Source organism: Trichosurus vulpecula, chromosome 4 (assembly GCF_011100635.1).
Source record: "Trichosurus vulpecula isolate mTriVul1 chromosome 4, mTriVul1.pri, whole genome shotgun sequence".
In the NCBI taxonomy this organism is placed as follows: Eukaryota; Metazoa; Chordata; class Mammalia; order Diprotodontia; family Phalangeridae; genus Trichosurus; species Trichosurus vulpecula.
In genome coordinates this window covers 25,122,408-25,138,966 of record NC_050576.1, presented here as the reverse complement: position 1 = coordinate 25,138,966, position 16,559 = coordinate 25,122,408, and the positions used below count along the sequence as shown (strand labels likewise).

The 16,559-nt window shown below is 49.5% G+C and overlaps 1 protein-coding gene across 1 annotated transcript; it reads left to right on the top strand.

Moving 5' to 3' along the window:
• Positions 1–3,310: 3,310 nt before the first annotated feature.
• Positions 3,311–16,210, top strand: PCSK9 (proprotein convertase subtilisin/kexin type 9; the record flags this gene model as incomplete). The annotated part of the gene is given in 9 exon segments (XM_036758212.1): positions 3,311–3,444; positions 3,722–3,863; positions 4,528–4,724; positions 5,874–6,057; positions 7,347–7,517; positions 9,783–9,931; positions 11,614–11,791; positions 12,745–12,926; positions 15,371–16,210. Coding segments are annotated over 9 exon segments (1,541 nt in total), but the record flags the coding sequence as incomplete, so codon positions are not given.
• Between the last annotated feature and the right edge of the window lie 349 nt (positions 16,211–16,559).

The window sequence follows — 16,559 nt, the reverse complement described above, 5'->3', positions numbered from 1 at the left end:
GGGTTTCTGGGTAGTGATCTGTACAGAAAGGGCAGGAATGCTTTCATCTTGAGACCAGTCATGCATCGCACCCAGACCAGAAGTGAACACTAGGGTGGCGTGGATAAGTTTGGTGGGGTTTGGCTTGTTCTGTAGAGGCCTTCCCGCTGAGGGGTGTCAAAGGCAGAGTCTGGCTCTGATTTCAGGCCTTCTGTTCACACAGTCTGGCAGGAGGGAGGGGCCGAGGGCAGACTTTTTGGTTTAGTGGAGGGGATGCATATGGATGGGAGTGAAGAACACTGGGGATCTAAGTGTTCCACATCCCCCAGGCAGCATCGCTATAAACTCATGGCTACTTCTGTTAATTAGTAGATAGCTGAGGGGAGGGAGCCAGGGACAGCCAAGGATGGAGAAGCCTGGTAAGCAAACATAGGCAGGGAGCCTGGTCTGGGGGGATGTGCCTGAGTGCTGGTGGGGAGGAGGCAGACCGTTCAGGACTCTATGGCTGGAAATCTCAGTGGCATCACGGGCTTTCTTGTCTCTCCCATGTCTCATGCAAACACTGGCTGATCTTGTTTATCTGAGACTCTAACCATCTCTGAGCAATCTGTTTTTTTAGTTTTTTGGGGGGGGAGGGGAGGGGGGAAAGCAAAGCAATTGAGGTTAAGTGACTTGCCCAAGGTCACACAGCTAGTGTGTCCAGTGTCTGAGGTCACATTTGAACTCAGGTCCTCCTGACTCCAGGGCCGGTGCTCCACTCACTGTGCCACCTAGCTGCCCACATCTACGAGCAATCTTATTGTCATAGACCAGAAAAGAGGTGGCTCTGAGGCAGAGGTCCTAGAAATTAGGGTGACAATTCCCATCTATATAGTGGCTTTAGGGTTTATCAAAGTTTCTTCCTTGTGTGTCTTCCCAGCTTAATGTCTTACCTCTGGAATTCCTATATCCTATAACTTATTTATGTGGGCTTCCCTTCACAAGTGCAGAGAGCAGCCCACCAACTCCCTCTCATTCAGTCATCAATAACTGTACTATGTGCCAGGCACTGTGCTAAGTGCTAGGGATATCGAGAAAGGCAAAGGACCCTCAAGGAGCTCACAATCTCATGGGGAAGGGTAGGTTCATATCTTCCCACAAACTCGCCATAGGGAAAATGTTCTCAATCCTTTTTTGTGTCACAGACCCTTTTGGAAATCTGGGGAAACCCGTAGACCCCTTCTCAGAGGAATGTTTTTAAATACATAAAATACTGAGGATTAAAAAGGAAGCCAAGTAAAATATAATTATAGTGAAATGCAATTATCAAGATTAAAAAACCAAGCTGTCAGACCTCTATCCCCAGATGGCCTCCTCTATACTCCTCATTCTTTAACCACTGCCCTGCTTGCTACAACCCCACTATAGCTCAAAAAGCCCTCACTTGATCTGCCCATCCCCACTAGCTATCGTCCCCCATTTCTCTTTACTTTCGTGGCGAATGTCCTCGAGAAGCCAATTCATGTGCGATGGCGGCCTCTGCCTCCTCTCCTCTCACTGTCTTCTTCACTCTCTGAAGCCTGCTTTCCAAGCTCACCATTCAAATGAAAGCTTTCTCTCCAGAGTTAGCCAAGTCGAACAGCTTTTTCTTCTTCCTCCTCATTCTTCTCCAACCTTCTGTAGCTTTCGCTGCTGCTGATCACCCTTTCCTCTGTAAAACTCTCTTCTCTCTAGGTTTTTTGATACTTCTTTCTCCTGGTTCTCCTACCTGTCTGATGGCACCTGCTTAGTCTCCTTGGCTGGATCTTTAGCCAGGCTGTACCCGTTAGCTGTGGGTGTCCCCCAAGTCTCTGCCTTTTCTCCTCTGACCCTGTAACCACCCTGGTGCCCACTTTCATCATCCCATGTTTGCACTAGCCTTCTGATTGGTCTCCCTGGTTTACTCTTCACTTTCCTCCCTCTAGTCTTCCTGCTCAGCTGCCAAAATCATCTTCCTAAAACGTAGGTCTCACCGAGTCACTCCCCTACTCAACAAACCCTGGTAGCTTTCTATTGCCCATGCGATCAAATACAGAATCTCCTCTTGGCTTTTCCAGTCTTCTTACACCTTACTCCCTACTACGTACTGTTCCATCCACTGATACCAGCCTCTTTACTGCTCCTCGAAAAAGACCCTCCTTCTTCCAGCTCTGAGCCTTCTCTCAGGCTGCCCACCCCCTGCCTGGAAGGCTCTCCCTCCCCACCCCTGCCTTCTTCCTTCCCTGTCTTCCTTTGAGTCTCAGCTAAAATCCTGCCTTCTACAGGAAGCCTTTCCCAATCTACCTTGATGCTTGTCTCTTCTGTTGATTATCTCAAACTCATCCTGTCTATATCTGATTTATATCTATTCATTTATATATTGTCTCCTCCATTCGATTATGTGCTTCTTGAGAGGAAGGACAGGTTTTTTTTGGCCCTTCTTTGTGTCTCTAGGGCCATGCCATACAGCAGGTGCTTAATAAATGCTTGGTGACTTGACGTGGGGTTAAGAACCTCTGCTGTAGAGGATTCCCCACCATCACCAACCACAATACACTGGAAGCCTTTTTTTGGTTGTTAAAATATTTCTTGGGCACTGGTTGAGTGCTGGGGCCATCTGGCTGTGATGCCTCACTTCTCCTTCTTAACCAGCCTCTATTCTTTTTGTTTTGTTTTTTTTTTTGGAGGGGAGAGGGCAGGGCAATTGAGGTTAAGTGACTTGCCCAAGGTCATACATCTAGTAAATGTGTCAGGTGTCTGAGGCTGGATTTGAACTCAGGTCCTCCTGAGTCCAGGGCTGGTGCTCTACTCACTGCAGCCCCTATTCTTTTAAAAACATTTAAAATCAAAATTTTGTTTTTACATCACAGTCATTCCTAGATTAGTCACCATCTTACTTATTACCTCCCTCGTACCAAAAAAAGAGTTAAGTTGTCCTTTGTCAAAATAAAAACAGCTAAGGAAAGAGAACGTATGTAATACAGTGGAAAAGGCCCCAGAATCAGACAAATACTCTTCCCTTTTGGAGATGGAGCCCTGGGTCAGCGAGAAGGGAACCTAGGGATTTAGAACCCTGGTCAGGTTCTTCTTAAACACAACATCCTAGCATTAAAGCCCTTAAAGGTTTTCGAGTCCACTTTGCCAGCTCGGCTTGGAATTTCCTCTCCTACATTCCTTATTCAGCTCATACTTGGACACCTCCAAGGACAGGGGAGCTCGCTGCCACAGGAGTATGGTACCTTCTGCAAAATGGACTTAGGGAGACAGTTGGGTCATGGTTGCCATTAATGACACAATTATTCTTTATTACCTCTCCCGCTGTCTTCCATAAAAGATAAAGGTCAGCAGGTGGAAGTATACCTGCTGGATACCAGCATCCAGAGTGGACATCGGGAGATCGAGGGGAAGGTCACCGTCACTGACTTTGAGAATGTTCCAGAGGAGGATGGCACACGCTTCCACAGACAGGTGAGACCTTCATCCCTCCATAATTGCCCAGAAACCCCAGCAGATCTGCCATCTCCTTTGCACGTCGGCCATGATTTTTAACTGTTCCTACCAAACTGTGCTGTTGTCTCCATGGCGCCTCTTGCCCCTGCCAGGGTTTGAGAAGCACCAACCCCTGGCTCAGTGATCCAGCATCAGTGCTGAGGGTCACGAAGGGTCTACAGATGTGTTTTGGGGCCACTGCAAGCAGTGGGATATTTTTAATCACCCCCACCCCTATCTTGTGTCTTCCTGGCAGGCCAGTAAATGTGACAGTCATGGAACCCACCTGGCTGGAGTGGTGAGTGGCAGGGATGCTGGTGTTGCCAAAGGCGCCAGCGTCCGGAGCCTCCGGGTCCTGAACTGTCAAGGCAAGGGAACCGTCAGTGGCACGCTCATCGGTGAGTAGTGATGGGCCTGGTTCCAAACAGACCTGATCCAATGAGCTTCCCCTGCAGCATGATGGGTTTAGGTTAGATTGATAGGAGTGGTCCCTCGGTTGGACACTCTGGGAAAAACAGAGCTGCCCTGATGGGGAGATATAAGGGGAAGGCAAGGGAATAAGCCTTTTATAGCACTTACTACGTGCTAAGGGCTTTACAAATATCCCATTTGATCTTCACAATAATCTTTGGAGATAGGGGCTGTTCTTATCTTCATTTTAGATTTGAGGCTGAGAGAGACTAAGCGGCTTGCCCAGGACCACATAGCTAATAAGTACCTTGGGAGGTGGTGAGTTTCCTGTCACTGAGCACAGGCAAGAGGAAGCTGGATAACCCTTATTCGTCTCTTTGTTGGACTAGATGCCGCTGAAGTTCCTTGCAACTCTGAAAATACTGATTCTATGATGCTTCTGACATTGAGGCAGGATTAGAACTCAGGTCTTCTGATTTCAGGCTGTATGAGAGGAGAAGGGAACACATAATTACAATGCATTTTTGTTCAATGAATATCTGCAGATTTAGAATTGGAAGGCGTCCAAGTGCACAGGGCATCTGAACTGGAAAGCACTTAAGGGGCGATCCAGTCTAACCCCCGATTTTATTTTTTCTGTGTGGCAAACAGGCCTGGAGTTCATCCGAACCACCCAGATAGCCCAGCCCTACAGTCCCCTGGTAGTCCTGCTTCCCTTTGCTGGGGGATACAGCCACATCCTGAATGCTGCCTGTCGGCTAATGGTGCGCACGGGGGTGGTGATGATTGCGGCCGCCGGCAACTACAAAGATGATGCTTGCCTGTACTCACCAGCTTCTGAACCAGAGGTAAGGCTGCCCAAAGGAAGGGACATTTTGATGCTGAAACATGCCTAGTTAACCTGGGGTTTACTAGCTCGATTTCTTTCTCAAAGACCAAGCCTCAAACCCAATTCACTCTGGATCTCATAGATTGGACAATAGGTCCCTGTCCAAGCACCACTTAATGGTTATTTTTGGGCCCTCCTGGGTCAGAGGAAATGTATACAGTAACTGTTTCTCTTTTGGCCAGCAACCCTGAGGGTCTTCCCGTCCCAGTTGATTTTTTTTTTATTAAAGGGGCCATCTGTTGACTCACTTCTTAAAGAGAGCTATTCACTGAATGAGCATTACCTCACTCAAAGTGAGAACCTGAAAAGGCCTTAGCTTGAAAGGGCCAAGGTCTCCCATTGCATCCTGGGCCATCTCCAGTCATCCTGATGAATATACAGCCACTGGACCCAGATGGCTCTGGAGGAGAAAGTGAGGCTGGAGACATTGCATAGCCCTCCCTCACTCAAATCAAATTCAATTGCAAGTCATGTCATCATCTCCCTGATGTCAAGATCCTCTTTGAGACAAACCACACACAAGGCAGGCCAAGGCCTTTTGGGATGGAAAGGGAGATAGGGATTGGGGAGAGGGAGGGCTGGAAGATGGGAGAGCAGGCCCCCAGCCTAGAGTTCTAATGCTATAAAGGCAGGTACGAGACTACAATCCCACTGGGACACACGTCCTCTGCTGGGGCCTGCGCAGGACACTGGCACTGAGAAACCTTGGTTGGCATTGGGCACATCCCTTCATTTCCAGGGGCTCAGTTTCTTCCTCTATAAAACAAGGGGGTTGAAGTAGGGGGTCTTAAAGGTCCTTCCCACTTCTCAGTCTGTGATGCATGAACATGGCTGTTTCCCTCACCAGTGCAGAGCATAACCCACCCTGACTGCCTCATCCTGCCCCTGCCATATTCGGACACTTCTCTAAACCAGCTTTTCTGACTCCAAGGCTAGCTGGCCTGATCTCCATTAAGCACTGCAGTCCATGGGCCTAGGGCTGCTGCCTTTGTCCTAGGGTGCAGCCCCTCAAATGAACCATGATTCAGGACAGTTGATTGGATGCTCCTTGGCCTGGGCCTGGGCCCTGTTCTCCCTGCTTGGGACCTTGTTACCCTCTTCCCTCTAGGTCATCACTGTGGGGGCCACAAACTCACATGACCAGCCAATCACTATGGGAACCCTGGGGACCAACTTTGGCCGCTGCGTGGACCTCTTTGCCCCTGGGGAAGACATCATAGGCGCTTCCAGCGACTGCAGCACCTGTTTTACCTCTCAGAGTGGAACATCTCAGGCCGCTGCCCATGTTGTGGGTATGTAGCTCCTCCCCTCCTATGAGGCACCCCAGAGCTTTACCTCATCAACATTTATTGGGCACCAACTGTATGCCTATCCCTGTGCTAGGTGCTGAGGGAGACATAAGTCACTGGCCTCAAGAGCTTATAGTCTTGCAAGCAAGACAGGAGGGGAACTCGGTAGGCATTTATTAAGTGCCCATAGTGGGCCAGACACTCTGCTTGGCACAAAGACACAATGATGTAAACAAAACCATCTGTTCCCTCGAGGGGCTTATGCTGCTGTTGAGAGATGGGAGGGTTCTCCAGTTAAGCAGGCAAAGGAAATGTGTGAAATGAGTAACCGCACTGGGATTGGCTGAGGACCCCCAGTGTGGGGGCTGGGCTACCATCCAGCCTCGAGAGGCAGCCAGGTGGTTCAGTGGACAGAGTGCTGGGCTTAGAATCAGGAAGATCTGAGTTCAAATCCAGCCTCAGACATTGACTAGCTGTGTGACCCTGGGCAAGTCACTTAACCCTGTTTGCCTTAATCCACTGGAAGAGAAAATAGTGAGCCATTCCACTATCTTTGCCAAGAAAATCCCATGGACTACAGCCCACAGGGTCACAAACAGTTGGACACAACTAAACACCTGAACAGCATTGATAACAAGGGAAGCCTACGGGCTCGAGGGATCCCAGAGGAGGAGGTAAGGAAGGACAGCCAGGGCAAAGGCAGGGAGGCTGGAGATGGAAAGTCCTGTAGGGACTGTTGGGTTGAATGTAAAGTGGGGGAGGGGGAATTGTGTCTAAACAGGCTAGAAAAGCTGGGGCTGGATGTGAAGGGCCCTGAATGCCCTTTCTCAGGGCAGTGGTGAGTCCTTGAATGCCGCACCCCCTCTGGGGGCAGGGGTGTCTGGGCAGGCCTATGCACAGGTGTGTGAGGAGGAGGAGGGAGAGGGAGGAAGAGGAAGAAGGAGGAGGAAGAGGAAGAAGGGGGAGGAAGAGGAAGAAGGAGGAGGAAGAGGAGGAGGAAGAAGGAAGGAGATAGGAGGAGGAGGAAGGAGGGAGGAGGAGGAGAAGGAAGGAGGAGGAGGAGGAAGAGGAAGAAGGGGGAGGAAGAGGAAGAAGGGGGAGGAAGAGGAAGAAAGAGGAGGAAGAGGAAGAAAGAGGAGGAAGAGGAGGAGGAAGAAGGAGGGAGGAGGAGGAGAAGGAAGGAAATAAGAGGAGGAAAGAAGAGGAGGAGGATGGAAGTAGAGGAGGAGGAAGAGGAAGAAGGGGGAGGGCCTGGGGAGGGGCCAAAGCAGCCACTGCAGCTTTTCTCTTAGGCATCGCCGCCATGCTCCTCAGTGCCGATCCCAGCCTGACCATCTCAGAACTGAGGCAGCGACTGATACGTTTCTCCATCAAGAATGCCATCAATGAGGCCTGGTTTCCTGAAGACCAGAGGCTGCTGACCCCCAATCTGGTGGCCGGGCTGCCATCCAGCCTCGGGGCAGGTGGGCTTCCCAGCGCTCCTCAGGGGGTTCTCTTCCTTCCAAAGTCCCGCCCCTTGGGCCTTTCCACGTGCCCCTGTCAGGGCAATGAGTCAGGGTCTAGAGGCCTCAGTGAGAATCCAGGGTGTTGGGGTGTCTGGCTTTGCTGAGCGTTTTCTCCCCTATAAAACGGGAATGGTGATGATAGTTATGCCACCCACTTAGTCACAGTGTTGGGAGAAAGTCACTTGGTAAGCCGCAAGCACCTGGAAAATGTGAACTGTTATAATTGTGTTAAAGTGGGAGGACCCTGTCCACTGTGGACACTCCCTCCAGCTCTGAAGATGCGGTTGGTTATTGTCTTGTTGAGTGCCTGGAGACGACAGAAAGGTGAATCCAACTTCCCAGGGCTCCACAGCCAGTCTATTCCAAGGCAGGACTTGAACCCAGATCTTCCTGACATTAAAACTGACTCCACTACACCAAGCTATCTTTGGTGTTAAGATTATGCTGTTAAAATATAGATTCTAAGGCCCCTCCCAGCTGTGACATCCTCTGTTCTAAGCTCCCTCCCAGCTGTGACATCCCTTATTCTCAGGCCCCTCCCAGCTCTGACATCCCCTGTCCTAGGGCCTCTTTCAAGCAGAGAGGCTGCCTTACTGTGTTCCTTTCAGCTCTAACATTCCATGTTCTAAGGACCCTTCAACTTTTGCTTTCCATGTGATAAGGTCCCTTCTAGATCTGACTTTCTCTGTTCTAGAGGATCCCTTTCAGTTCTAATATTCTACATTGTAAGGTCCCTTTGAGCCCTAGCCTTCTCTACTCTAAGGTTCCTTCTATTTTTTTAAATTTATTTATTTATTTTTAGTTTACCACACACGGTTCTACATAGTTCTGAGTTCCAGATTTTCTCCCCTCCCTTCCACCTCCCTCCCCAAGATGGCCTGGAATCTCATATAACTACCATGTATAACTTCGCATTGAATTAATTTATACACTAGTCAAGTTGTGGAGAAGAATTATGACCAATGGAATGAATCATGAGAAAGAAGAGACAGAACCAAAAAAAAAAACAACACAAAAACAAAAGAGAAGAAAAAAGGCGAGCATGTAGTACGCCTCAGTCTGTATTCAAACTTCACAGTTCTTTCTCTGGATGAAGATAGCATTCTCCATCGTGAGTACCCTGGAGTTGTCCTTGCACCTTACATTGCTGAGAAGAGCAAAGTATGTCAGGGTTGGTCCTTATGGAATCCATATATCTGTGGTTGTGTATAATGTTCTCCTGGCTCTGCTCCGCTCACTCAGCATTATGTCGTGTAGGTTTTTCCAGGTTGTTATGAAGTCCGTATCATCCCCATTTCTTATGGCACAATAGTATTCCATCACCTTCATATACCACAGCTTGTTCAGCCATTCCCCAATTGATGGGCATCCCTTTGATTTCCAATTCTTGGCTACCACAAAAAGAGCCGCTATAAATATCCTTGTACATATGGGTCCTTTTCCCGCTTGTGTGATTTCTTTGGGATACAATAAGGTTCCTTCTATTAAGTGTATTCTGGCTCAGTTCTTCCAGAGCAAAGGCACCTCTAGTTCCCCCTCAAAGTTCTAGGTAGTTGGGGTGTCTTTCTCCAACGCCTCCAGCTCTAGCCTCCTTTTTGCGGGGTCCCCTCACTCTTAGTTGCCAACGCTTTAGGCCCCTGTTCCACTTCCAGTTCACTTCAATTAGCTTTTACAAAAGGACACTGACTTTGAAGATAACATAAAAAATATCCCCCACACACCTCGGGGTGGCGCGCCCTTCCCTCTGCCCCCTTAGTGCCAGGGAGAGCAGGCTCAGACTGGCTGTAGTTTCTCCGGAGCTTTAATCCCACAGTTTGTGTCCAAGGGCGGTGTGGCCACTGTGTGAATCGTGTCTCAGCTACTGCTGGGTCAGAGGCCGAAGGACATTTTTGCTTGTTGGGGCATCAGTGCTGGACTGGCTAACTGTTACCCAGTATGGACTCTGCTCCCAGACCTCCCAGGGGCTCAGACTCCTGACCTTTAGTAATTCATCTCCAGCCTCCCTCAAATGACTGTGACGGCACAGATCAGGGGAGTAGGTCTCACCATCCCTTACAAAACAGTCTCACTGTTCTGCCTGTGTCCCTGGTTCTGGTTGGGGTGGGTCCTCCCAGCCCCAAAGCCAGCTGTTTGCCGGAGATCAGAATGCCTTGGTGGCCTGGTCCCTCCCTTCTCCTTCACTCACGTCCGGGCCTTGGGCTGGGGCCTTGTGTATTCTTTCAGAGGAGCAGCTGTACTGCCGGACAGTGTGGTCCTCAAACTCGGGCCCGACTCGGACGGCTGTTGCCGTGGCTCGCTGCAGCGGCAATGAGGAGATGCTGAGTTGCTCCAGTTTCTCCAAAAGCGGGAAGAGGAGAGGAGAGCGGATGCAGGTGATGTTTCTGTGTGAGCCTGCTGTGCCCAGATCACAGGGTCTGAGATGTAGAGCTAGAAGGAACCTCAGAGACCAAACAGTCCCAGCCATCGCCGTACAACTGAGAACACTGAGGCCCAAGCAGCTGAAGGGAATTTCCCAGTGAACTTAGAGATAATAAGCCTCAGAGGTGGGCTCTGAACCCCAGTCCTCTGACTTAAGAGCGAAGACACTTTCAATGCAGGCGTCCTGGGTGTTTGTATGTGCTCAGATAGTAAATGCCACATGGACCTTGGACTCATGTGGGTCTAGGTTCAAGTCCTTTCTCGGACATTTACTGGCTGAGTTGTCCTAGAGAAGTCATTTAACCTCTCTGTGCCTCAGCTTCTCCATTTACAAAATTTTGGCGGGGGGGGGGCCGGTGAGGCAGGCAGATGCAGTGGCCCAAAAGTTTCCTTCCATCTCTAAATCTATGATTCTGCAATCTCATCATTTGTGTGCTGCCGGCATGATTATATGGGCTCCTACATGTTCTGTGGGCTTGTGTGTTCATGGGGTATCTGTGTGCTTCGTATGCGCTTGGGATCTCGGCATATATCGAATATGTGTGTGGGGGGGTGCGTTGCACATACCTGCATCAGCATTTGCACCTGGCAAGGCCATCACCACCATCGAGCCTGCCTCAGCTGCTCCCTGGCTGGTACCCACGGCTTGTGTGGATCAGGCTACGTTGGAGAGGACTGTAATGGAATGAATTAGAATGAATTGGATCAGTGCCATCTTCCATTTTGTAGGCAAAGAAGCTGAGATTAGGTGACCTGCGCAGGGTCCCACAGCTAGTACCCTGCCTGAGTTAGCCGCTCTCCTTCCAGGGCCCCCTCCGCTAACCCCTGCCATCCTGGTCAGTCTTATTCCTCCTGCACCAATCCTGCAGAGCCTGGTTTGGGGAGTGTGTTCCCCTAAAAGGGAGCCAGGGAGCAAGGTGCCCTTCTGGGGGCGCACAGGGTATTTCTCTCTTGGCTCTCATCTCTTCAGCTCTGAGGCCTAGAACCTATCATTTTGCTAGAGAGGCAGGACCAGGAGGAACGGTTCCCCTGCCATCTTGGGACTGATCAGTCCTGGGAAGTCCTTCCCCTGACCGCCATGGTTCCGTGCCATCCAGAGGCGGGGCCCTCATCTCAGCCCCAGAAGATGACCCTGGTTACTTTTCTTTCCTCTCCTGTAAAATGGAATCCCCCCCATCCCCCAGAATTTCCCAAGCTACACGGGGGAAGAAGGAAATGAGTGCCTTCCATTTCAAACCATTGAGACTATCATGGATCAGAATACAAAGTCCAATAACCCAATTGGTATTTTTAAAGTATAGCAAAGACAACAAGAATCCAAGGAAAAAGTAATTTGGCCGACGTCCCGATGGCCGGAACATCTCTGAAGAAAGAGGTCACAGGGTATCCTGGGATGATGGGACTTTGGGGCAAAAAGCACCTTAGAATTAGAATGGAGACTGTCAGGGCGGGGAAGGGATCACAGGGTGCCGGAGTCACTGAGCCAGGGCACGTAGAAGCTGCCCAGAAATGCCGGGAGGATCCAAAAATGAAGGCGCCAACGTCTGTGATCACGGCTGCCTTTGTAAGCACATCGGGAGGGAGCCGCGGTGTGTGTGTGTTTGTTTTTGTTAGCAATATTGTTTTTAAATCTCAGGTCCGGGAGGGAAGGAAAGAATGCCTGGCCTACAATGCGTTTGGGGGACAGGGAGTGTACGCCATCGCCAGGTGCTGTGTGCTCCCCAGAGCCCAATGTGACGTCCAGGCAGCTCACCAAGGGGAGGGTGCTGGAGAGGTCCATGCCCGCTGTGATGAGGAGAGCCACGTAGTCACAGGTAGGAGGTCTGGGGCAGGGGGCCAGCCATGAGCCATGGCAGAAATCAAATGATACTTCAGAATAGAATTTATGGAGTCTTGGACTATCAGAACTGGGAGGAACTCTGGAACAAGGAATGTCAAAGCTGGGAGGGGCCTTAGCACAGGGGATGTCAGAGCTGGGAGGGGCCTGAGAACAGGGAATGTCAGAGCTAGGAAGGGCCTTAGGACAAGGGATGTCAGAGCTGGGAGGAGGCTTAGAACAGGGGATGTCAGAGCTGGGAGGGGCCTGAGAACAAGGGATGTCAGAGCTGGGAGGGGCCTTAGCACAGGGGATGTCAGAGCTGGGAGGAGGCTTAGAACAGGGGATGTCAAAGCTGGGAGGGGCCTTAGCACAGGGGATGTCAGAGCTGGGAGGGGCCTGAGAACAGGGAATGCCAGAGCTGGGAGGGGTCTGGGAGAAAGCAATTTTCACATTTTTTGGTCTCGGGACTTCTTTATACAAATGCTTTTGTTTACATGGTTTATTTCTACTGATGTTCATCATATTAGAAATGAAAACCCTTTTATATTATTATAAAAACATTTTTGACCTCATAGCCCCCTTTAGGAGTCTTAGGGACCCCATCAGTCCCTGGCCCACACTTTGAGAACCCTGGATCTAGCTCAGCCCCATTTCACAGAAGAAGAAACTGAGGTGAAGAACAGGGATGCCTCTAGGCCATGCCACATTCGCTTCCTTCCTCCCCTTGGAACTGTCCCTGGGAGGGGACTTTAACTGTCAGGACAAAGCTCAGCCAGGGCTGAATGGACAGGAGAAGTGCAGGGGAAGGAAGCCAGCACTAGAATGATCCTGCTCTAATAGAGAAAGCAGGTGATCCCGGGAAGGGCAGGAGCCTGGTCCAACCCTGGGTGGGGGATGGGACAGTGAAATAGTCTACAGACTTTGAGCCGATGCTCCCCCTTCCTGCAGGCTGCACCGCCCATTCCCAGAGGGAGGAGTTTGGGGACCAGGTGAAGCCCATCATGAAAAGCCAGCATGGCCACAGCCAGTGTGTGAGCCGGGGGGAGATGAGCCTTCATGCCTCCTGCTGCCATGCCCCGGACCTGGAGTGCAGGGTGAAGGAGCACGAACCTAAGGGCCCCGAGGAGAAGGTACAGAAACTCTTACCTCCCTTGCCTCTCGGACCCTCTGTCTCTTCTTCTTTTCCACCCTTCTCCGTGTTTTTCATTCAGTCTCCTGCCCTTGTTCACATTCTGCCTCTCTCTCCTCCCTTCATCATTCTATCTTCCTGTGTTCTGTTTTTTTTTTTAAAACTTTCAGTATGAACAAAGAAAATCAGGAAAAGGAGATTGTATGCAAAACTCTGAACTTCTGTTATATAAAACTTCTTAATTAGTATAGATTAAATGTAACATAGCAGGTTCCAAACCGCCTGCTTGTCCGAGCCCCCTTCGGAGCTTCCTTTTATCGTGTCTGTGTATTTTTGAGGTTTCACTGAGGATGTCGTCCGTGTTTTCTTTCTTTTGTCCTAACCACTCATCCTCTCCATTTAAACTGCAGTCCTGTTTAAAATACAGTGAAATCTTACACATGTGATTATGTTTGTTTTTCTTGAACATTCTATGTGACTATATGGACACAGAGATGCTGTATTATAAACTATACATATAAGACTATATAGCCTATATCTTTCTTGTACATATATACATTGCATACGTGCGTACATATGTTATAATGAACATATACACATGAACAAATTTTGTTTTGTTGCTGTTGGTCAGTTGTTTCAGTCGTGTCTGACTCTCCCTGACCCCATTTGGGATTTTCTTGGCAAAGACACTGGAGTGGTTTGCCCTTTCCTTCTCTGCTCATTTGACAGGTGAGGAAACTGAGGCAAATAGGGTTAAAGTGACTTGCCCAGGGTGATACAGCTGAGGCCAGATTTGAATAGTGAGTCTTCCTGACTCCAGTCCTGGCACTCCACTGATGGTGCCACCTAACTATTCCACATACACATAATACATACACTCACATATGTATACATACATACACACACATATGCTCATGTGTACACGCCCTTATTCAAGCAAAACAAATTCATACCTTGGCCCTGTCTGAAAACGTCAGCCTCGCTCTGGCCCACTGCCCCTCTACAAGGAGGTGAGAAGCGCATTGCAGTAGCCGTCCTCTGGAATCCTAGTTGGTTATTACATTAATCAGAGTTCTTCAGTCTTTCAAAATTGTTTTCTTTTACAGTGTTATAGTCAATATATAAATGGTTCTGCTCATTCCCCTCTGCATCAGTTCATACAAGTCTTTGAAGTTTGCCCTGAAGCTGCCCCTTTCATAATTTCTTTACAGACTAACAACATTCCATCACAGTCACAGACCAGAATTTGTCCAGCCGTTCACCAATTTAGTTTCCCCCGTGTATTTTGTTTCCAGTTCTTTGCTACTACAAAACATACTGTTATAAATATTTTTGTACACATAGGCCAGACTTCACTGGATTCAGTCAAATGGTCACACTTGAGGACCTAGAGGGCCACATGTGGCCTCGAGGCTGCAGATTCCCCACCCCTGGCATAGAGTTTTAAATCTGGGACCACTAGGACTCCTTCTTTCCAACTTTTTCTTCATTTTGTCCCTTGAGATGCTTAAACTTTTAAGGTCCTCCAGATGAATTTTATTTTATTTTTTAGCTCTATAAAATATGTCTTTGGTAGTCTGATATAGCACTAAATCTGTAACTTATTTTAGGTAGCATTATCATTTTCATTTATTATCCCAGGCCAAACATGAACCGTTAATGTCTCTCCAATGACTTAAATCTTCTCTTACTCCTATAAAGTATTTTGTAGTTGTACTCACGTCATTCCCCTGAATGCGTCTTTGTGGGGGGACTCCCTGATACTTGATGCATTCCGTAGTTACTTGGCATGGATTTTCTTTACTTGTCTCTTGCTGCTGGAGCTCTCTGTTTATTCCCTCTCTCTTCTTTTTTAGCTTTCTCTGTTTCCTTTTTCTTTCCTTCTCATATCCTCTTCCTCGCTTCTCTTCCCTCATCAGACTTCATTCTAGTCTGTTCCGTCTTTCCTCTCTCTCCCTTCTTTCTCTGTCATACTTCAGCCTTCTTTGTTCTACTTCCCCTTCTCTCACTTTCCCTTCTCCTCGGAATCCCTGTCACTCCCCTTCTTACCTGTCCTTTCTTTCCCTCTCCCTCTGTCCCTCCTTTTCTCTTTTTTTCCCTCCTTCCTACCTGTCACTCTCCTTTTTCCTCCCTCTCCTTCTGTTTCTCTCTTCAATAACTGTCTTTCTCTCTTCTCCCTGTTTTTGTCTCTTTCCTCCCTCCCCTTTTTTCTTTTCCCACTTTCCCTCTCCCTTCCTGTTCTCCTTGTTTCTCTTTCTCTCCCTTTTACCCTCTCTCTTCTTCCTTCTCTCTCTCCCCGACTCTATTGCTGTCCTCAGTTAGTTGCTCATAATGCAATGGCTCCCTGGCTGTGGGACCCTATACTGGATCTGACATGGGCCTGGGCCATGGGGAGGACAGATGCCATCCTGCATTTCCCACAGTGCTCGCTGCTCTCCCTGACAGGTGACGGTGGCCTGTGAAGAAGGCTGGACGCTGACTGGGTGCAGTGCCTACTCCCCTGGCCCAAACACGCTGGGTGCCTACCCCGTAGACAACACCTGCCTGGTTCAGAGCCACGCCGGCAGCAGAGGAGGCCACCCGGTGGCCGCCATAGTCATCTGTTGCAAGAATAGACGGCTGCCCAGGGACCAGCAGAATTCCCAGTGACAGCTTCCTGGCAGGATTTGTGACAGAGGGGAGGGAAGAAGGATCTTCTGTGTGTTGGGCCTTGGCCACAGGATGTCACTGGGACCCTTTTCCACTTCTGGATTTCCACTCGATTCCTCTGCCCTCCTCTGATCAGTGCCTTGGTACTGGCCATCACTCAGTTGGGCTTGGGCTCTGGCTTCCTGGGACCCTCCTCAAAGGAGGGGCATCCCCCCCACCCCAGGAGGGCTCATAGGATGAGCAGGCAGTCTTGTGTGAAGTCCTAGGTTCTGGTGATTCAAGGGGGGCTGGGAAGACCCTGGTGCCTGCCCCATATTCTCTCCTCCTGCCCATTCCCTCACTAGTGACTTGTTTTTTGGGGCATAAGAAACTATGTTTGCATACTGCCCTCTTCTTAAAATGGAAATCTCTCAGAGCTGGTAGGGACTCGTGAAACCCCTCACATGGACCAGCCTCAGCGAGCTGCCTATAAATCTCTTCCTCTCAGAACACAAGCCAAAAGGAGAAGTGCTAGACCATAAAGGGGAGATAACAGAAACTTACTTCATCTAGGAATCATAGAGTGTCAGAGGTGGGAGAGGCCTTAGAACAGAGAATGTCAGAACTGGGAGGGAACCCTAGAACAGGGAATGTCAGAGCTGGGAGGGAACCTGGAACAGGGAATGTCAGAGCCTGGAGGGAACCTAGAACAGGGAATATCAGAGCTAGGAGGGAACCTATAACAGGGACCATCAGAACTGGGAGGGAACCTAGAACAGGGAATGTCAGAGCTGGGAGGGAACCTATAACAGGGACCATCAGAGCTGGGAGGGAACCTGGAACAGGGAATGTCAGAGCTGGGAGGGAACCTAGAACAGGGAATATCAGAGCTGGGAGGGAACCTGGAACAAGGAATGTCAGAATTGGGTGGGGTAGGGGCTTAGAATGAGGAATGCTGGAACATACAGTGCCCAGGAGTGCCCTCTTGTCCTATAAAAGAAGGGGG